The 22,362-nt window shown below is 44.7% G+C and overlaps 1 protein-coding gene across 1 annotated transcript in view; it reads left to right on the top strand.

Moving 5' to 3' along the window:
* Nucleotides 1-1,011: 1,011 nt before the first annotated feature.
* The window catches only part of immp2l (inner mitochondrial membrane peptidase subunit 2), a 51,855-nt gene continuing 30,504 nt past the window's right edge, over nt 1,012-22,362 (top strand). The window contains exons 1-3 of the mRNA XM_079223186.1: nt 1,012-1,033; nt 6,758-6,895; nt 8,843-8,946. Coding sequence (XP_079079312.1) covers nt 6,761-6,895; nt 8,843-8,946 — 239 coding nt within the window. The 5' untranslated portion in view covers nt 1,012-1,033; nt 6,758-6,760. The remainder of the gene's footprint in view (nt 1,034-6,757; nt 6,896-8,842; nt 8,947-22,362) is intronic.

Genomic DNA, 22,362 nt, shown 5'->3' with positions numbered 1-22,362 from the left:
ACCATGGACAGACCCAGATGCAGCTTCACCTGCAGCCTAGAACCTGCAGTAGTAGTAGTACAGATCATAGTAACTTTAAAGTACAAGTACCTCAACCTTGTACTAAAGTACAAGGAGTTCATGTCCTTAATGGGCACAGCCACAATGCAGTGTGTGTGTGTGTGTCTGACATTGACCCCTGTGACTCCGCCCACATGATGACATCGTTTGATGCTCTGAACCAGAGGAGCATCACATGCTGAGCCGATGCTGTTGCTATGCAACAATTCACCGTTGCCGTCAGCATCCAGGCTGGACCTGAGGAGGAGGAGGAAGAGGAGGAAGAAGAAAAGGAAGATGAGGAAGAAGAAAAGGAGGATGAGGAAGAGGAAGAAGAATCCCTGTGGGTAGACCAGCCCCTCCTCTGCCTCTGATAGGCTACTTGCTGCTAAACACTAACGTTAGCTTAGCTATGAGGCTAACCGGCTGCTGGAACGGACCAGCCATGTTACTCAGCGTAATGGAGAGAAATAACAACTCATTTAAATTACATACAAATAATAGAATTTAGGTAAATAAACTCCAATAGTATAATTGTTCATTAATGAGCAAGAAAAATATTATTCTTGTTTTAAGAGTTCACCATACAGTTGTATTACTTTCTATTAATATGAACAGGTTTGAGTCTTAATATATTCTTCAAATTCAGGTGAAAATACAGTGCATTTACACATGTAACATATATTCAATTCATTTGCAATGAATTTAATGTTAAAAATGTATAAAGACACTTTTACACTCAAGTTTGATTTTATGATTCTTTCGTTCAAGTCCATACAGTAACTGAATACATAAAATAGTAAGATACATTTAAATAATTTAATTAATTAAAAATAAACATTCGTTTTCATCATCAAACTTTGGAGGAATAGAGATTAAACTGAATTTAATTTGTTGGCCAACTATCGTGTCAGAGTGAACACGGCGGGCTATAGGACCCGGCGGGACGACACGTGACGTCAGACCACAACAGGAAGCCGGAGTCACATAGCTGGTAGGTGTGTTAGCATCTTTAGCTTCAGCTCTCGTTTCTCTCGTTTCTCGCGGACACTTCCGGTGTTTTGACGGCAGAAAAATGAGACTTGCAGCTTCTCTCCCATCGTTCTTCTGACCCGCTGCTCACGCGCAGCTCGTGTCCGCGACACGGTTCTCTATCAGTGAACCCGCTGCTAGCTGCTAGCTCCGCTAGCACACAGGTCAAAGCGCCGCAGAGCGACCGACACAGATTTAAGGTGGAATGGGGCGATTGTTTGAGGACAGTGTTTGTTAAGGTAGACGTGGGGAGATGTTGGCCTGTTTCTTTGAGTGTTCTCTCTGTGTGAAGCAGTGTGTTGTTGTGAATCAGATGTACTCAGTACATGTACTCTAGTACTCTAAAATACTGTACTTTTTACTGCACTAATTACACCCAAGAATATTGTTCTTTAATCAATCAGAATCAGAATCAGAAAAACTTTATTTATCCCCGAGGGGTAATGAGCCATTCTGCAGAATGAATACTTTTACGTTAGTACTTTTTGAAGGGTACTACTCCAGTATAGTACCTCAGTACTTTATATATATATATATATATATATATATATATATATATATATATATATATATATATATATATATTGTATTTCTCACTGTCTCCATTATTGATTAAATCACAGATCCGAACACGTAAACAAGTTTATGAAAAAGAGAAAGTGTTCTTTTGGCTGCAGCAACATTCATATTGATATGATGTTATGAATCAGATGTGGAGATCTAATCTAATGTTATTTGTTTTATTAAAGCACCTGTCAATCATCCTGCCGAGGAGCAGTGGAGCCGTTAAACTGAATAACTTGTTGGTCGGCCCCAAAGAGATATATTAAAACATAATGTAGTTTTATAGTATTATAATATATATTTTTTATTATTATACTATTTGTTCTAATTATCATAATATTTTTAAAGTTATTAGTATATATATATATATATATATATATATATATATATATATATATATGTGTATTGTGATTGAGTACAGAGTACATATATATATCTGTATTGTATTATTGAATAGTTTGTGAAGCTGAGTCTTCTCTGTTCTGGTCGTTGACGTGTCGTCACTTCCTCCTTTGTTCTTAATCCACTTTCTTTAGTCCATAAATCGTCTTTTATGCTTTTTTCCTGCTGAATGACTCTAAGGAGCGGATGAGCATTTATTATTATTATTATTATTATTATTAATAAATAGAAAGAATGAAATCTGAAAGGAGACTGAGGTTTTTCCTACATAAGATCTCATCATCTCTAAAACCAACGATGACCTTCATTAAAACCATAATTAATCTAACGGGGAATTAAGCACAGCACCTCTTCTCCTTTTCTCCTCCTATTCTTCCTCTCTTCCTCCTCTTCCTCCTCCTCTTCCTCCTCCTCCTCTTCCTTCTTCTCCTCTTCCTCCTCCTCCTCTTCCTTCTTCATCTCCTCCTTCTCTCCCTCCTCCTTCTCCTCTTCCTCCACCTCTTCCTCCTTCTTCTCCTCTTCCTCCTCCTTCTCATCTCCCTTCTTCTCCTCTTCCTCCTCCTTCTCCTCCTTCTTCTCCTCGTCCTCCTTCTCCTCCTTCTCCTCTTCCTTCTCCTCTTCCTTCTCCTCTTCCTTCAGACAGACCGCTTCCTCCCAGAGGAGATCCTTTAATGTGCCGAGTGCGGATGTCACGGCGTCAGAAACAAAGCTGCTGTAAGATGTAGTCACCTGTTAGCTTTGTAGTCCTAAACAAAGCTGCTGTAAGATGTAGTCACCTGTTAGCTTTGTAGTCCTAAACAAAGCTACTGTAGTCACCTGTTAGCTTTGTAGTCCTAAACAAAGCTGCTGTAAGATGTAGTCACCTGTTAGCTTTGTAGTCCTAAACAAAGCTGAGACTGTAGTCACCTGTTAGCTTTGTAGTCCTAAACAAAGCTGAGACTGTAGTCACCTGTTAGCTTTGTAGTCCTAAACAAAGCTGAGACTGTAGTCACCTGTTAGCTTTGTAGTCCTAAACAAAGCTACTGTAGTCACCTGTTAGCTTTGTAGTCCTAAACAAAGCTGCTGTAGACTGTAGTCACCTGTTAGCTTTGTAGTCCTAAACAAAGCTGAGACTGTAGTCACCTGTTAGCTTTGTAGTCATAAACAAAGCTGCTGTAAGATGTAGTCACCTGTTAGCTTTGTAGTCCTAAACAAAGCTACTGTAGTCACCTGTTAGCTTTGTAGTCCTAAACAAAGCTGCTGTAAGATGTAGTCACCTGTTAGCTTTGTAGTCCTAAACAAAGCTGCTGTAAGATGTAGTCACCTGTTAGCTTTGTAGTCCTAAACAAAGCTGCTGTAAGATGTAGTCACCTGTTAGCTTTGTAGTCCTAAACAAAGCTGAGACTGTAGTCACCTGTTAGCTTTGTAGTCCTAAACAAAGCTGAGACTGTAGTCACCTGTTAGCTTTGTAGTCCTAAACAAAGCTGAGACTGTAGTCACCTGTTAGCTTTGTAGTCCTAAACAAAGCTACTGTAGTCACCTGTTAGCTTTGTAGTCCTAAAGAAAGCTGCTGTAGACTGTAGTCACCTGTTAGCTTTGTAGTCCTAAACAAAGCTGAGACTGTAGTCACCTGTTAGCTTTGTAGTCCTAAACAAAGCTGAGACTGTAGTCACCTGTTAGTTTTGTAGTCCTAAACAAAGCTGCTGTATACTGTAGTCACCTGTTAGCTTTGTAGTCCTAAACACTGCTGAGACTGTAGTCACCTACTAGCTTTGTAGTCCTAAACAAAGCTATAGGCTGTAGTCACATGTTAGCTTTGTAGTCCTAAACAAAGCTACTGTAGTCACCTGTTAGCTTTGTAGTCCTAAACAAAGCTGCTGTAGACTGTAGTCACCTGTTAGCTTTGTAGTCCTAAACAAAGCTACTGTAGACTGTAGACTTTAATCTGATGAGGAAGTCATTCTGCACCAAGAAGGGATCTGTAATCTAACCCTAACCCCGCCCCCTCCTGTCTGCATGTTGAGGGCCTCTGCTCTAATCATAAGGTTGGTGGTTCGATCCCCGCCCCCTCCTGTCTGCATGTTGAGGGCCTCTGCTCTAATCATAAGGTTGGTGGTTCGATCCCCGCCCCCTCCTGTCTGCATGTTGACGTGTCCTCCAGTGACACACTCAACCTCCAGCTCAGGTTTCCAGTGTTTCTGTGATCGTTCTAATAAAGTTTTAGTGAAGCATGAGGTCACAGATCTTCGTCATCATCTGATCTTGGTTCTAAACCTTTGATCAGAAGACGCATGGATTCTGAATCGGAGCGTTTTCCGTATCGATCTTTCTCCTCGTCTCTGAAGAGCTCCGCGGCTTCCCATCGGCGGCCATGTTTAATTAACAACCATTCGGTGAATTAATGTAGAGATTGAAACGAGCGATAACCGTCGACTCCTTTAAAAGAGAGAAGGTCCTGGTTCGGTTACTTCGGCCTGAAACCCAGATCAGCAAACGATGAGCTTCAATAAAACCATAATTAATCAAACGGTAAATTGAGCACAGCACCTCTTCCTCCTCCTCTTCCTCCTCTTCCTCCTCTCCTCCTATTCTTCCTCCTCTTCCTTCTTCTCCTCCTCTTCCTTCTCTTCCTCCTTCTCTTTCTCCACCTCTTCCTCCTCTTCCTCTTCCTTCTTCATCTCCTCCTTCTCCTCTCCCTCCTTCTTCTTCTCCTCTTCCTCCTTCTCCTCTTCCTCCTTCTACTCCTCTTCCTCCTCCTCCTACTCTTCCTCCTCCTCTTCCTCCTTCTTCTCCTCTTCCTCCTCCTCCTCCTACTCTTCCTCCTCCTCTTCCTCCTTCTTCTCCTCTTCCTCCTCCTCCTCCTACTCTTCCTCCTCCTCTTCCTCCTTCTTCTCCTCTTCCTCCTCCTCCTTCTCGTCCTCCTTCTCCTCTTATATGTATATGTAGTAGTACTCCAGTGTATGTAGTGGTACTCCAGTGTATGTAGTGGTACTCCAGTGTATGTAGTGGTACTCCAGTGTATGTAGTGGTACTCCAGTGTATGTAGTGGTACTCCAGTGTATGTAGTGGTACTCCAGTGTATGTAGTGGTACTCCAGTGTATGTAGTGGTACTCCAGTGTATGTAGTGGTACTCCAGTGTATGTAGTAGTACTCCAGTGTATGTAGTAGTACTCCAGTGTATGTAGTGGTACTCCAGTGTATGTAGTGGTACTCCAGTGTATGTAGTAGTACTCCAGTGTATGTAGTGGTACTCCAGTGTATGTAGTAGTACTCCAGTGTATGTAGTGGTACTCCAGTGTATGTAGTAGTACTCCAGTGTATGTAGTGGTACTCCAGTGTATGTAGTGGTACTCCAGTGTATGTAGTTGTACTCCAGTGTATGTAGTGGTACTCCAGTGTATGTAGTAGTACTCCAGTGTATGTAGTGGTACTCCAGTGTATGTAGTAGTACTCCAGTGTATGTAGTAGTACACGTTGTACATCAGCTGCAGTCTCGGCAGCAGCGCTGGACGCGTGTCTGACTGCAGGTGTGTGTGGTGTTGAGGTCCTGATGATGTTCCCTGTGAAGCGAGGCGGAGGTAATGATGAGCTGCAGCACATCTCCAGACGTCCAGACGAGGCTGTTAGGTGTTTTGCTGAAGGCGGCGGTGCGTGGCCGCCGGCGCCGGTCATTTCACGCCTGTCTGGGCTTCCTGGAGCCGAGCGGATGGAAGCCGGCGTCCGGGGAGAAGCGGCTCGGCTTCACGTGCTCCAGCCTCCAACCAGAAACCTGTGGAGGAAACTGACGCTCTTCTCCTGCATGTTGGAGTCAGCCGGCTCATGTTTAAAGAACTCTACAGGCGTCGGACCGATGAATGGAGCAACGTGTCCTTTGGAGGGGCGTGGCCAGTTCTGTACGGAGCGCTGTGATTGGACGGAGAGGCCTTTATCGTACAGATAGATATGAATACACCCATAATATTGGTATTAAAGCTGAGGTTGGAGATCTTAGATTGCTCAGTCCAGCCCAGTGGTTAGAGCGGGTCGTCCGTCAATCAGAGGATCGGCGGTTCAATATCCGGCTCGGTTAGTCGACGTGTCCTTGGGCCCAAATTGCTCCCGTAGGCTGTGAATGGTGTCATGTAGTGTTAAGGCCCTTTGAGTTTATTTATTTAAATCTCGTAAATAAAGCGTCCAACTAAATGATCACGATGAACGTCAACAACAAACATGGCTGCTGTTCAGATAGCAGCTTGTTGACGACGCCGGTGATGAGCAAAGAGTGACGGGTTAAGTCCCGCCCCTTCCGGTGAATATAAAAATAATAAGTACGATAGTCGACGGCGAGAGATTCATAATTTTAACACTTTTGGTTGCGTCGTCGTGATCATTACGTATTTTCTGATACTTCAACAGTTTCACGACGAAATGAAACTTTCTCTTTGTGCAAAAAAAGGCGCAAATCATCGTTTATCTCTCACGTTCACGACTGTACTTATTCTTAATATTTATGATGTATGTTTCACCTGAAGGGGGCGGGACTTCGGCTCTCTATTCCGGTCCAAAGCCCCCGATTGATTTCAGGACAATTTCAACAAATTGAGCGACCATGTTTTTGTGGAAGAGAACCAACTCAACCTTTTTATTCACCTGCCGTCAGAACCGAGCATTGGCTCAGCCTAACCGGTTCTCGTCCCACCTGTTCCCTCTCCTGCGTGTCCTCAGTGGCTCTGATGACAACTTCCTGTTTCTCCCGTGCAGGCGATGGCTCACCAGGCGGCGGCGGGGCGGCGCTACCTGCGGGCGTTCGTTAGCGGCTTCTTCGTGGCCGTGCCCGTCACGGTCACCGTGCTGGACCGGCTGGCCTACGTGGCGCGAGTGGAGGGAGCGTCGATGCAGGTGAGAGGCGCTTCATACGCGGCACCGCTACGACAACCACAAGGGCAGAGGTCAGAGGTCACGGCATCCCGACAGCTCGTTGGAATGAACGAGGCTGAGGGGAGAAGCTGCTTTTGCATTTTAACTCTTTGAAGGCTTTTATATTATAATATATGAAATGTACGCCCTTTGAACATGCTCCAAAACAACTCACACACCAAAGTTCTGAATGTCCAAACATCAATAATAACATCTGTCCCCGTAAACCACATCCCCGTAGAGCGCGTCCCCGTAAATCATGTCCCCATAGAGCGCGTCCCCGTAAACCACGTCCCCGTAGAGCGCGTCCCCGTAAGACGCATCCCCGTAAGACGCGTCCCTGTAGAGCCCGTCCCCGTAGAGCGCGTCCCCGTAGAGCGCGTCCCCGTAAACCACGTCTCCGTAGAGCGCGTCCCCGTAAGACGCGTCCCCGTAAGACGCGTCCCCGTAAGACGCGTCCCCGTAAGACGCGTCCCCGTAAGACGCGTCCCCGTAAGACGCGTCCCCGTAGAGCGCGTCCCCGTAGAGCGCGTCCCCGTAACACGTGTCCCCGTAGAGCTTTAACACATGAAGTATATACTTCTATACAACCAGAGTCGTCCTCCACACATACTGTAACATTGTAAACGTTAGTTTTTTGCACTAAACAAAACATTTAAGGTGTTTTATTAGAGAACTTCTAAGGTTTGTCACCTTCTGAACTCTATTAATTTGCAGCAGCTTCATCTGCGAGCTGCAGGAGGAAACACACAAACACACACGGCGGTTCAGCGTTCGCTCGTTTAGGGTTGTTGTCATGGAAACAGTGTTTTCCGAGCTCCCCGAGGAACGGGAGGTTATGAATATGTTCTGTTTGAGTTCCTAATTTATGACGAGCAGACACGATCAAGCGAATCTGAATTCACAGAAAAGTGCATGAACTCCCGCTCTAAAAGAGGAGCCGTGCAAACTAAACTGTGAGTGTGTTTATTTAAATGTATTTCATTAATCACCCACCTTTTTTACATTTTTATATTGTTAATAATTCATTTAGAATAAATGGATTCTCTTTGTTCAGCGCTGCAGTGCGGATGAAGAGGTTTAGACCAAAGCCTCTGATTTAACATCCGGTCCCGTGGGTCTGGACTCTGCATGTGTAATGATGAGCCCTCATGGTGGGTCACGTACAGGTCAGGAGGTCGACCTTCACAGAGGTCACACCACTTAAAATAAGTGGCGTATTTATACCGTCTCTGCATGAACTTTTCTATTTGACACTCAAAGTTTCTCAAACCGTCACACCGTGACTTTCCCTCAGCGACGCGAGGCTGATGAACGGATATTTGCCTCGCCGCCGACACGCGAGAGAAACCCTGTCAACCGTCCCCGGCGGCGTGAGGCGGCGTGAGGCGGCGTGAGGCGGCGTGAGCGCGTCCTGTTTGTCTTCACGTCTCAAACAGAGTGTAGGAGTCATGAGTCTGTCGGCGAGGAGACGAGCGTGTGATCGAGCTGTCGGGCGACGCAGAGTTTTAACAGACAGAGAAACGCAGGAGGGAGCGTGCCCGTGAGCGTGCCCGTGAGCGTGCCCGTGAGCGTGCCCGTGAGCGTGCCTGTGAGCGTGCCCGTGAGCGTGCCCGTGAGCATGCTTATGAGCGTGAGCGTGCTCGTGAGCGTGCCTGTGAGCGTGCCCGTGAGCATGCTTATGAGCGTGAGCGTGCTCGTGAGCGTGCCTGTGAGCGTTCTTATGAGCGTGCTTATGAGCGTGCTTATGAGCGTGCTTATGAGCGTGCTCGTGAGCGTGCTTGTGAGTGTGCTCGTGAAAGTGCCCGTGAGCGTGCCCGTGAGCGTGCCCGTGAGCGTGCTGGTGAGCGTGCTCGTGAAAGTGCCCGTGAGCGTGAGCGTGCCCGTGAGCGTGCCCTGCTCTGTATAACTGCGTCCCTGTCCCTGCAGCCCTTCCTGAACCCAGAGGGCGGGTCCGACTGCGACGTGGTTCTGCTGAGCCGCTGGAGCGTGAGGAAGTACGAGGTCCAGCGCGGCGACATCGTCTCCGTCATGTGAGTCGCCCGTTTCCTTTGATTTGAAAAAGAATGCACTATACATATATATATGTATGAATATACATAAATATATATGTCTATGACACACTGAGGTGCATCTTTCATGCGGTCGGGATTCAACAACACATTCAACTTGTTTCAGGAATACTTTAAAAAGAATGTTTTTCATATATTAAAAGCTGCTCACTTTCCTGTAAACCTCCAGCCTGATGAACAGGAAGTCTTCGTGCAGTTTTACACCATTTGTGTTTTAATTAGATCTCAAGCCGGCTGTCGACCGCTGATGGATTGAAAAGTTGTGATTCGAGTGTCAGCTTTGTGTCACTAAGAGATGAGTCGCTTCTCTCTGAGGCCGAGGTGGAAAAAAAGTACAAAACATACAAACGAGTAAACAACTCATTTTAATGCGGCTGCACAAAACACAGAATATCAGATTGTTGGTATTTTTAGCAGCAACAACGCAGCTCATATATCCTTTGCTTTTGAGATGACTGCTTTTGAAAGCTCGCTTCTCCGGGAACGAGAGCGCCGGCTGCAGAGAGATGAGTAATTTATGTAAATTATAAAAACGCTTGTCAAACTGTCAAAGCGAGCAGTTGGTCTGGCAGCGATTCTTCAGCACTTTCAACGTGGCGACGCGCTCGGAGCCAGAATCTCATTCTGGAGGGAAGGTGAGTTCAGACGCTGCGTGTTATTCACGTTCTGCTGTTCTTGATTTTGTTCATCAAACTTGTGGCAGAAAGCGTCGGGAGGAAATATTCAACCACAGCCGCCGGAAGTTTGAAGTTAAAGTCGTTTGTTTCTTTAAACTGTCGGCGAGTTGGTTTGTGTCCAACGATGTCCGACCATGTGTGCAATGAACACGAGACAAAATGACGTGAAGCTACGTGTAAAAAAACTGCTGCAAAAAGATAAGAATTGAGACGCAGGTTCTGAATCTGAACGAGTTCAAAGAACGCTGGAATACAAGTGTGCCTGTTGACGTAGCTCCTGGAGCCCAGAAGTGAGAGAGCTGCAGCTCAGCGAGCTAAAACCAAACTATAAAGGCTAACAGCTCAAAGGCTAACACAGTAGCATGAAGGCTAATAGCTCAGAGGCTAACACAGTAGCACAAAGGCTAGTTGCTCAAAGGCTAACACAGTAGCATGAAGGCTAATAGCTCAGAGATTAACACAGTAGCATAAAGGCTAGTTGCTCAAAGGCTAATACGGTAGCATGAAGGCTAACAGCTCAAAGGCTAACACAGTAGCATGAAGGATAATAGCTCAAAGGCTAACACTGTAGCATAAAGGCTAGTTGCCCAAAGGGTAACACTGTAGCATAATGGCCAATTGCTCAAAGGCTAACACATTTGCATTAAGGCTAACAGCCCAAAGGCTAACACAGTAGCATGAAGCTAATTGTTTAAAGGCTAGCACAGTAGCATAAAGGCTAGTAGCACAAAGGCTAACCTTTAACCCCCCAGCTCTAAACGGTAACTTAACCCACACTCATTAGTCTGGAAGGTGCAGCATCACTCATTAGTCTGGAAGGTGCAGCATCACTCATTAGTCTGGAAGGTGCAGCATCACTCGTCTTAGCCCTACCTGTTTACCTGCAGCCCTTTTGAAGAAGAGGGCCCGCTCTTCTTCAAAGCACCGGTCGCTCCGTCCTCACCTCAAACAGATCTTTATCGTATTGAGTGAGAATCCCTCATGAAGCTGAACTCTCTCATCTGACGGGAGGATCGGCTGGGATTTAAATTCCTAATGTGATGCGGCTGCACTGCAGGTGTTCTGCTTATAATTGACTCTCATCTGAAAGGAAACCGGTTGAAGGCAGTCTGCAGAGGCATCTTATTTACACACGGCCTCGTGCTGATTGTCATGCAGCTCGACGCAGACGCCACCGGCGGGTCGATTCCTCACAGCCGTCCGCCTCTGAACCGGGAAGCGACATGGCTTCCTGCGGGACGTGGAGGGGAAATGTTTTCTCTGCGCTTCATCAGAGATGAACCCCCTCCTCCTCGGGTTCTGTGTTGAAAGGGTTTGATGACAGCCATCTCCGATCAGCGTGGATGGGGAGGTGTGGAGTTTCACAGGATATGAATATTCATCAGAACCTTCAGAGCGACGGGCTTCAGTCGGCTTTGACTCCAGGACCCCGGCGGCGGCAGACGGACATCTGCCGCTCCTGATGGCTTTCTGCTTCCTGGTGACACGAGCTCTGTGAAGAGGAACCGCCAACTCCCCAAATCATCCATGTGGGACTGTGACCGGAGCCGGTGCACTAACTTCTACCTGGACGTTACAGTCGGTTCCACAGAGCTCTGTCAGCCGATATCCTCGTAAACATACTTATAAACATACTTATAAACATACGTGTTGATTTGCCTTAAAGGTCCAGACGGGTTCTCAAGCTTTGGTTTAGTGAATGTTCACATATTGTGTTATGATTTGGGTTAGAGAATGTTCACATATTGTGTTATGATTTGGGTTAGAGAATGTTCACATATTGTGTTATGATTTGGGTTAGAGAATGTTCACATATTGAGCTATGATTTGGGTTAGAGAATGTTCACATATTGAGTTATGATTTGGGTTAGAGAATGTTCACATATTGAGCTATGATTTGGGTTAGAGAATGTTCACATATTGAGCTATGATTTGGGTTAGAGAATGTTCACATATTGAGTTATGATTTGGGTTAGAGAATGTTCACATATTGAGTTATGATTTGGGTTAGAGTTGGACCTTACAGCTGCATCATTTTAAATAAATAATCATCCTGAAAGTGATTTTTTTCTAGGCGGACCTGAAACCTTTTCTTTTTTGTTCTGTGTGTCATCTTCATTTACTCTTAACCAGTAACATATAGACTGATATTTACACATCTGAACAACATCTCACATGTGTACCTTTTATTATAACACCAACATTATTCAAACAGCCCTAGTGGTTGCAGAGATACACCCTTTTTAGTTTGGGGATGACATTTAGAGGAAAGGGCCTAAAAATAGGGTGTTTTCTATTGGTTAAGTCGTCATCTGAACGTCTGCTCCTCAGAATCAACTCAAGGGTCCAGACAGTGTTTCAGGTGAACCGGTGAGCGGGTTAACCGGTGAGCGGGTTAACCGGTGACTCTCAGATGGTGGTTGGTAGATGATGAACAGATGTTTCAAACTGATTTAATTTCTTCAGGAGGAAAGCTTCACATCCTGTGTAGCAAAAGGAAAAGCTTTCTCTGACTCTTTGTTCTCAACTCTCATTTTAATCGGCTTTGTTCAATCGATCAATATCGTGACGTTAAACGATGATTTATTTCGTCTTGGCATATGTTTTCCTTAGATGGCGACGCAGTTTAATTGTTGCTTGAAAAGACGACAGAGCCGGACTTTTGTCTTCTGTCTTCTTGAGGAGATTTTAAACTTGGATGTCGTGTGATTACAGGTTTTTAGAGACAGAACCAACGTCTCAGAACTGAATATGGAGCCAACAACCTTCCCACCCGAGGCCTGACGGCTTGTTTTCTCGTTGGTTCTAATCCCTCATTCCAGAGCTTCACAAAGACTTTTGTTATTTCACTCTTATTCAATTCCTCCTTCTCGTACGTCTCCAGAGATCAGGACAGACGCCAAAGCCTCGTGGTTCATTCGTTGTTGTTGTTGCTGTTTTGTTGAGTTGATTTTTCACCAATGCTAAAACACACCGGGGGGATGAAGTAGAACGTGTTCAGGTGAGGAACATCAAAGGCCTGTGGGGTTTCTAAAAACATCTCCGCCTGAAACGAGGCGACAGGCGGAGACGCAGATGACAAGGAATGAAACAAATGAGCCCCGCGTTTGAGGACAGGCAGTGCATGCTGGGTAATGCAGTTATCATTTTTTCCGTTTTCCCTTTGAGTATCTGTGATGGAGCTGGAATGATGAATTACATTTCTGTTGCCTTCTGTCCATGAATGAAGATGTTATGGACGAACACAGCTCGTGGTTACTCATCATGTAACCCCTGTTCTACGATGACATGCGGGTCTAAAGAGAGCTGCTGTCAGACTACAACCAGTCACAGCACGAGCTCCAGTCTCTCATGCTGGGAATCAGACGGCATAATAACTAGATAATCATAACGAGGACATTTCTGCATTGTGAGGACGGCGGTGAAGAGTTGCATCATATCAATATGAGGCCTTATAAGTAGAGGAAGAGGCTCAAACGGAGGAAATGGAATAAAAAAAGTAACTTTCCTTCAGAAAGACACATGGAGTGAGTTCTCCCAAAAATGAGAATTGTGTTTTTTCAAAAATAAAACTGTGCTATCTCCTCATCCACAGTTCTGATTTAATTCCTTTAAATTGCTAAAGTGCCGTAACCCTTGTGAGAGGAGACGTTTGGTTTTACATTAAAAAAATGGTTAAGTTTGAATAATTCCGCAAACTCCTTAAAATGACGAAGCGATTAAAACGTTTCACTAAAACCCTCATAAGGGGACCCTAGGGTGGAATGGGTTGGTTATGTTTAGGGACACAAACTAGGTTCGAGTTGCCATAACTTCTTCTCAGAGGCCGTTGTCTTCCTGGCTAATAAAATAAACTTTCCTGCGTTAGCGTCCGTTGTGTTCCACCGTCTCACGGCCTTCGTCTTCGTCCTCATAACTGAACAAATGTCCGTTTGAGGCGTTTACTGAAATGACTCCTTTAGTCATTCTTTAGTTTTAACCTGACATTTTAACTGCTTTAAGTTATTCACATCAAAATTTGCCATTGTGGGGAAATATGCTTATTTGCTTTCTTGCTGTGAGCAGATTAATGTTGCTTTATAGAGCTAGAGCCGGTAAGTGATTAGCATAACTTAGCATAAAGAATGGAAGCAGAGGGAAACCGCTAGCTTGGCTCTGTCCAAAGTTCAGAAATCCCACTGCTGTGGTATCGATCGTCACATCTCACTCTGAGGCATAAAAGCAAATAATCACATTCCCCAAATGTCAAACTCCTTTCAGTATTCACGCTTCAACTGAAACTAGAGGTTTCACCATCTTTGAGGTATAAGCTTCATGTGTTAAAGCTGCATTCTCTCTCCTGACCACCAGGGGGCGACTCCTCTGGTTGTATAGAAGTCTATGCTTCATGTGTTAAAGCTGCATTCTCTCTCCTGACCACCAGGGGGCGACTCCTCTGGTTGTATAGAAGTCTATATAAATGACTCTCCTTCTCTCTTGATTTATTCCCTCAGTAAACATTGTAAACATGAGTTTATGTCTCAAGTCTTCTTCAATACAGATGATGTTCATTTAGTAAATTTGGCTCAAAACCTCCTGGCGTAACATGAGCTTTATAATAAAGAATACGTTTAAAAAAGATCAGAACGGCTCCACTGCAGTAAAAAGCTTTTAAACAAGAACAGGACAGAAAGTGAGAGCTGAAACTGAATTATGTAAAGGAAAGTTATGATTACAGCATTATTAGACAGTGCATAACGACACCAGACGGATCTATTGACAGTCATTAACTATATAATGTTTACCATCTGAATGGAAATATATGGCAGCTTGCAACAATCGTTTTTGAGAATATGACGATGTGCACGAGCAGCTGTAAGTCATATTCACATTAATGATGAGTTATTCTTCCTCTCAGTACAATCTCTAATTATAGCGCAGATGGGAGAGAGCAGCGTGGAGTCTCTAATCTATAAGACGACTCGTGGAATTCATGCGGGGTCTGAAACTAAATTCCATTAAATTGGTATTAAAGCCTCACTAATTAAAACGGGCCTCAGAGGCTCCAGTTTTAAAGATGGAAAAAAACACACGGTGGAGCCTTCTAGCAGAGACCAGTCCAGACCAGTCCAGACCAGTCCAGACCAGACCCCTGTAGACCTCAGTGTAGTCCTGGTCCTCTATAGACCTCAGTGTAGTCCTGGTCCTCTATAGACCTCAGTGTAGTCCTGGTCCTCTATAGACCTCAGTGTAGTCCTGGTCCTCTATAGACCTCAGTGTAGTCCTGGTCCTCTATAGACCTCAGTGTAGTCCTGGTCCTCTATAGACCTCATCTAGTCCTGGTCCTCTATAGACCTCAGTGTAGTCCTGGTCCTCTATAGACCTCAGTGTAGTCCTGGTCCTCTATAGACCTCAGTGTAGTCCTGGTCCTCGATAGACCTCAGTGTAGTCCTGGTCCTCGATAGACCTCAGTGTAGTCCTAGTCCTCTATAGACCTCAGTGTAGTCCTAGTCCTCTATAGACCTCAGTGTAGTCCTAGTCCTCTATAGACCTCAGTGTAGTCCTAGTCCTCTATAGACCTCAGTGTAGTCCTGGTCCTCTATAGACCTCAGTGTAGTCCTAGTCCTCTATAGACCTCAGTGTAGTCCTAGTCCTCTATAGACCTCAGTGTAGTCCTGGTCCTCTATAGACCTCAGTGTAGTCCTAGTCCTCTATAGACCTCAGTGTAGTCCTGGTCCTCTATAGACCTCAGTGTAGTCCTAGTCCTCTATAGACCTCAGTGTAGTCCTAGTCCTCTATAGACCTCAGTGTAGTCCTGGTCCTCGATAGACCTCAGTGTAGTCCTGGTCCTCTCTAGACCTCCGTTAGTACACAGACCATCACCGCCTGTTTCTATATAGTTAATATTACAGCTAACATGCTATTGTTTAGCATGCGTTACATTCACCATATTAGTCCAGTGTGCTAACATGCTAAGTTCTGAAGTAGTTCTGATGGATCAGTCATGAGAGAACATCCTCTGGAGACCCTGAACGTCCTGTGGTGCCACCATGAGGCCGTGTTGCTCCTAACTATGGGATGGATCAGAACATTCAGACGTTCATGTTCCCCTCAGGATGAACTGCACCTGTTCCTTTACAATGCTGATGATACACATTGTTTAATGAATGAGCTGAACTCCTTCTGCCTCTCTGCCCTGATGCATGCTGGGTGACGAGATGTGTGAGGTCGTTCCTTCCTTCCTCTTCGGGGGATTCGTCTCCTTCCTCTTCCTCTTCCTCTTCCTCGTGTCGACATCAAAGCCCGCCGCTCATGGAGATCTCCTCCCGCGAGCGAGCTGGGAATCACCTCCACGCGTAGCAATGCGTCCTCATGCGGCGTTTAGCGTATCTTCCTCCTCCTCCTCCTCCTCCTCCTCTTCCCCCCGCCGCCAGCCGGCTGACATATTGAGGGCACGATGAAGGTGTCAACGCTGAAGGGAGCGACTCTGAATGGCAGCAGGTGGAGAAAAACTCTTTCCACTCCATCAGGAAGCATTTTTATAGTCTTTTTAAAATGTATTTCATGACTTCTTTTGGACGTAAGATTGAAGATGTTTCTTTCAGAATGAAGTGGAAAAGCTGAGGTTGTGATCTTCGCAATAGAACATCTTTGATGTGACGTGTCGAGTTTTGGCCAATCAGCATTATGATGTCAACAGCATCTTCATTTCCATCCAACCAGTTTTTTTAATGGAAAGCTAGTCTGCTTGCTATCACGTTAGCTAAAACCGTAACGTGATGAAACATGCCGTACCGCCCGGTCTGGTTCAGTTCACCAGTCACTCTTAACGTTAAACCGGCTCACCGGAGGATCTGGTAAAGGTTTTTTATTAGCCAACAACGTGATGATGTGGTCATAAGAGACCCAGATATTGATCAGATGATGTGAATGAAAGAGTTTAAGGAAGAGGACGCTCTATATGCAGAGCAGCTTGATGCAGCTGAGATGAGGTGGAGCTGGACCTGCAGGTGGAGGTCAAACAGACGTGAGAGGAGCAGTACAGCTCTTCACACTTAATACAATCAAACTTTTCACCCCTTATGAGTTTACAGGTATGTATTTGTGTATAAATGACCTGCAGCGAGCTTTGTTGTGCAGATTGTTGACTCCTCAAGACCAAGAAGTGAAGCTCAGATATTTAAGAGTGTGATAGTTCACCTTGGACCACGAGGACTCTGAGAGGCAGAGGTGGAGATCAGCTATGAAAGCGGCTTGTGAATTAAAAGCTGGCTGGTGAGAGAAACCCAGAGTTAAAGTTGAGTTTTGTTGACTTATTTCTCATCAGCCTGATGCACTCTGACAGCCGGAGGCTCTTTGCTTTAACGTGAGACGTGAATGAAAGGTTCAGGCGGCGGGTCAGCTCCTCAACGCGTCCTCTGGTGTAAAGGTTCAAAGGCCGGGTAAAGGAAGAAGACGTGGTGGATGTGCGGCGTGCGGCGAGGTCCACGTCCTTCAGCCCCGGCTTTGGTGTGGGAGCTTTGATCCCGGCTGACTTGCAGGCTTTTCCTCCGGACCCCGAACTCCCAGCAGGCTTTGCGTCACCGGCGGCTTTGACACGGTTACGCTAATCTCTGTGTGGCACTGAGAGCCTTAAAGACTCCACGAGCACCACCGCTCTTAAAACTGTCTTCATTCTGTCCTGGATGCTCTCTGACCGCCGGCCGTCTGTCAGGAGGAGCGTCTGCAGAGCTTTACAGCCAACGAGCGAGAGGTTCTGTGTACCTTTTACAGACAGATCAATACGCGGTTCCTTACAGAGGCAGAACGTTTACCGGAACACGGTACCGGCCCTTTAAATCAAGCGCCTCGCTTTCGAGGTAACGGTGACGAATTGAGACGACACCAACTTTGAGTAAATTTAAGTTAATATTTCCGCGTCGGCTCTCTTACACCCGGCATGACTTTCAGTAATCGGCTTACGGCCCCGATGGTCGGAGCTCCTCTCTTCACATTCCCTTCAGGAGCTTTAAAACCAGTTCCACCCTGGAGTGGTACAGCTCACATGACCACGATATGAATACCAGACCCTGCTGTCCTTGATCTCTAACTAATCCACAACTCCTTGCCTTTAAACACATAGGCAAGGAAATAATAATAATAATAATAATAATAATAATTAAATATATATATATTCAGCATAAATATGGTCAAGAGTCTGAGCAAGATTCCCAAAAAAGGCTTGTTTCCTCCTTTTTAACTGTATTGTTTGGTGTCTTTACATCAACCCACAGAGTAATACTGCACATCTTTAGAAAGATTATAACCTAAAGCAGTGGTTCTCAACTGGTCTGGCTCCGGGACCACCATCACCCTGGATGACAAGCCGCGACCCAAATCGAGGAACATTCTCAACTTCTCCAATTTATTTAATGAAAAGATGTTGCATTCTTAACCTGAGATAGTACAGAATATGCATGTTAACACAAAAACAAGTTTAATAACCAAACCGAGCAGCTAGTGGCGATGACAGAGAGGGAACTGTTCCCTTTTACACTCAATTAGCTGCATTTTAATTAAAAATCACAAAGTGCATCTTCAGGACACGAGGTATTACAACATACATAACAATTCAGAATCTTCAGCCATTTTTAAACAGACTCAACAGCTTTCATGCACAAACTAAAAAGTCCAACAACTAAGAAGTAGTTTCAAAAAGACTGAAATGACTTTAGGTGAGAATACTCACTCACTGAATCCATGACCAACACTTTACTGTGAGACACGTCACTGTCTGGAGGAGCAGCTTTTACACTAACTCAAAATATATTAAACAAAAGTGCAATTCAAAAGGATTCATATCTACAACATTAACTTTTCTTGTGATGACCTCATCAGTAGGTACTGACACACTTTGTGCTTTACAGAAAATGAAGCAGCACTCAATTCTCCTCACGACCCCAGAGTGTTTCTGTCATGCAGCAGCGCCATCAGTTGTGAATTTTATAGTTATTTTAGTAGGCTGTTTAATTAAATTATCTTAAAAACCCAGAGTCTCCCCCATATCATGATGCAGGATTTCGCTAGTTGCAAAACCAGTTGAAACTATAGCCGGCGACACTCCGCTGCATAAAAAAGTCCTTTCAAAATAAAAAAAGAGATTTTTTTTTTTTTCGCAAAGGCCTGCAACCCACTGAAAACGGGTGAAACCACCAATTGAGAATCACTGACCTAAAGCATCTGAACCTGCAATAAAAATCACAAGAAACACAAGCTTTGACATGTTAGGAAGCATATTCAGTCCAGAAAACATGTTTTTCGGTTCAGAAATAAAAAAATGACCATGGAGCTTTTCCTTGCTCGCACCATGACAAACAGGAGATGTAAATGACCGTCTACTTCCACATGAGCCGTCTGACGTGCTTTCAGAAGAGTCTGAGGACCAATGAGATCGCAGGATCTCGGATTGCCCCAAAAAAAGCACAACACAAATTCCGGTCTCGCTTTGCAATTTTGAGACACTTATACTGGTCAGAACATGATCTAGATTGACTTATTAGACTCCCACAGACCCGTGCGGTCAAGAAGGGCTACACGGTACTTTAGCAATTTAAATAAATTAAATCGGAACTGTGGATGAGGAGAGAGCACAGTTTTAGTTAAAAACACAATTCTCATTTCCGGGAGCGCTGTGGGCTCTCAAGGTCGGATCCAACATGTTCTTGCTCCCTGTGATGACGGCTGGAGTCGTGTTTGCTCGCCTAAAGCTTCGTGACACTCGTATTGTTTGAAATATTTAAACCCAATTTACCTCGAGTCATGAGACGGATCCTCAGGATTGACTCGGGACGTCCCCAGATTTCCCCAAATATTGTTTTAAGGAATTTGTATTGAATCTTGTGATTGCTAAGATTACGATTTACAGGAGATTTCTTTATTATTTTGCCCTCGTTTTGGATGGAAAGACTCTGGATGTGAAGGTCATGATGGCAGCAAGAATAATGAAGCACGTCTGCTGTTAATAACTGAATAATAATGAATAAGCCTCGACCGATGAGCGGTGAAGACTGTGAATAAATGAGACCGTTCAGCCGGGTGGAGAGTTTTTAGGAGACAATTTAATAGATTTACCTTCTTTTTCAAGGAACTGTGTGAACTGTGTTTACTGCAGCCGTCTCAACCAGCGCTCTGATTTACATTCATATGGAGAAGAGGTGGAGCGACGGGGGGGGGGGGGGGTTGGGGGGGGGGGTCCTCAGACCTGGTCCAGGTCTTGCTTCCAGAGTTACATGTTGGTGGTTTCAGGAGACTGAGATTGATGACCAATCCATTTTTTAGTCGTGTCATGAAGCCGGTTCATTGTCCGTCGGCTTCATGGAGAAAAAGCTCTTGACCTTCTTGTTTTATTTTGGTGACTTTGGTCCAATTTAGGAAAGGCCCGGATTTAAAAGGATGAAGAAATGTGATGTTCTAGCACCGAGTCGTGATGAGCAGCCGGCGGGCGATCGATGTTCGAATAAAACGGGCAATGAAAGGTGCTTTTGAGCAACTGTGTCCCTGAGCTTTCAGCCATATCCGGACACCCAAAAGATGAAGCATGACAAAACAACCTGAACCTCAGCTGATCTGATCTTCTTCCTCTGAGATCATGAACTGGTCTTCTTCATCTAATTCATGAACTGGTCTTCATTGTCTGAGATAATAAACTGGTCTTCTTCCTCTGAGATCATGAACTGGTCTTCTTCATCTAAATCATGAACTGGTCTTCTTCGTCTGAGATCATGAACTGGTCTTCTTCATCTAAATCATGAACTGGTCTTCATCGTCTGAGATCATGAACTGGTCTTCTTCGTCTGAGATCATGAACTGGTCTTCATCGTCTCAGATCATGAACTGGTCTTCATCGTCTGAGATCATGAACTAGTCTTCTTCGTCTGAGATCATGAACTGGTCTTCTTCGTCTGAGATCATGAACTGGTCTTCTTCGTCTAAATCATGAACTGGTCTTCTTCGTCTGAGATCATGAACTAGTCTTCTTCGTCTGAGATGATGAACTGGTCTTCTTCATCTGAGATCATGAACTGGTCTTATTCGTCTGAGATCATGAACTGGTCTTCATCGTCTGAGATCATGAACTGGTCTTCTTCGTCTGAGATCATGAACTGGTCTTCATCGTCTGAGGTCATGAACTGGTCTTCTTCATCTGAGATCATGAACTGGTCTTCATCGTCTGAGATCATGAACTGGTCTTCTTCGTCTGAGATCATGAACTGGTCTTCATCGTCTGAGATCATGAACTGGTCTTCATCGTCTGAGATCATGAACTGGTCTTCTTCGTCTGAGATCATGAACTGGTCTTCATCATCTGAGATCATGAACTGGTCTTCTTCGTCTGAGATCATGAACTGGTCTTCATCATCTGAGATCATGAACTGGTCTTCATCGTCTGAGATCATGAACTGGTCTTCTTCGTCTGAGATCATGAACTGGTCTTCTTCGTCTAAATCATGAACTGGTCTTCATCGTATGAGATCATGAACTGGTCTTCTTCGTCTGAGATCATGAACTGGTCTTCATCGTCTGAGATAATAAACTGGTCTTCTTCGTCTGAGATCATGAACTGGTCTTCTTCGTCTGAGATCATGAACTGGTCTTCATCATCTGAGATCATGAACTGGTCTTCATCGTCTGAGATCATGAACTGGTCTTCTTCGTCTGAGATCATGAACTGGTCTTCTTCCTCTGAGATCATGAACTGGTCTTCTTCATCTAAATCATGAACTGGTCTTCTTCGTCTGAGATCATGAACTGGTCTTCTTCATCTAAATCATGAACTGGTCTTCATCGTCTGAGATCATGAACTGGTCTTCTTCGTCTGAGATCATGAACTGGTCTTCATCGTCTCAGATCATGAACTGGTCTTCATCGTCTGAGATCATGAACTAGTCTTCTTCATCTGAGTTCATGAACTGGTCTTCATCGTCTCAGATCATGAACTGGTCTTCATCGTCTGAGATTATGAACTGGTCTTCTTCATCTGAGATCATGAACTGGTCTTATTCGTCTGAGATCATGAACTGGTCTTCATCGTCTGAGATCATGAACTGGTCTTCTTCGTCTGAGATCATGAACTGGTCTTCATCGTCTGAGATCATGAACTGGTCTTCTTCATCTGAGATCATGAACTGGTCTTCATCGTCTGAGATCATGAACTGGTCTTCTTCGTCTGAGATCATGAACTGGTCTTCATCGTCTGAGATCATGAACTGGTCTTCATTGTCTGAGATCATGAACTGGTCTTCTTCGTCTGAGATCATGAACTGGTCTTCATCATCTGAGATCATGAACTGGTCTTCATCGTCTGAGATCATGAACTGGTCTTCTTCGTCTGAGATCATGAACTGGTCTTCTTCGTCTAAATCATGAACTGGTCTTCATCGTATGAGATCATGAACTGGTCTTCTTCGTCTGAGATCATGAACTGGTCTTCATCGTCTGAGATAATAAACTGGTCTTCTTTGTCTGAGATCATGAACTGGTCTTCTTCGTCTAAATCATGAACTGGTCTTCATCGTATGAGATCATGAACTGGTCTTCTTCGTCTAAATCATGAACTGGTCTTCATCGTCTGAGATCATTAACTGGTCTTCTTCGTCTAAATCATGAACTGGTCTTCATTGTATGAGATCATGAACTGGTCTTCTTCGTCTGAGATCACGAACTGGTCTTCTTCGTCTGAGAT

The sequence above is a fragment of the Taurulus bubalis genome (assembly GCF_910589615.1).
Source record: "Taurulus bubalis genome assembly, chromosome: 9".
In the NCBI taxonomy this organism is placed as follows: domain Eukaryota; kingdom Metazoa; phylum Chordata; class Actinopteri; order Perciformes; family Cottidae; genus Taurulus; species Taurulus bubalis.
This window is presented reverse-complemented; position numbering and strand designations above follow the sequence as displayed.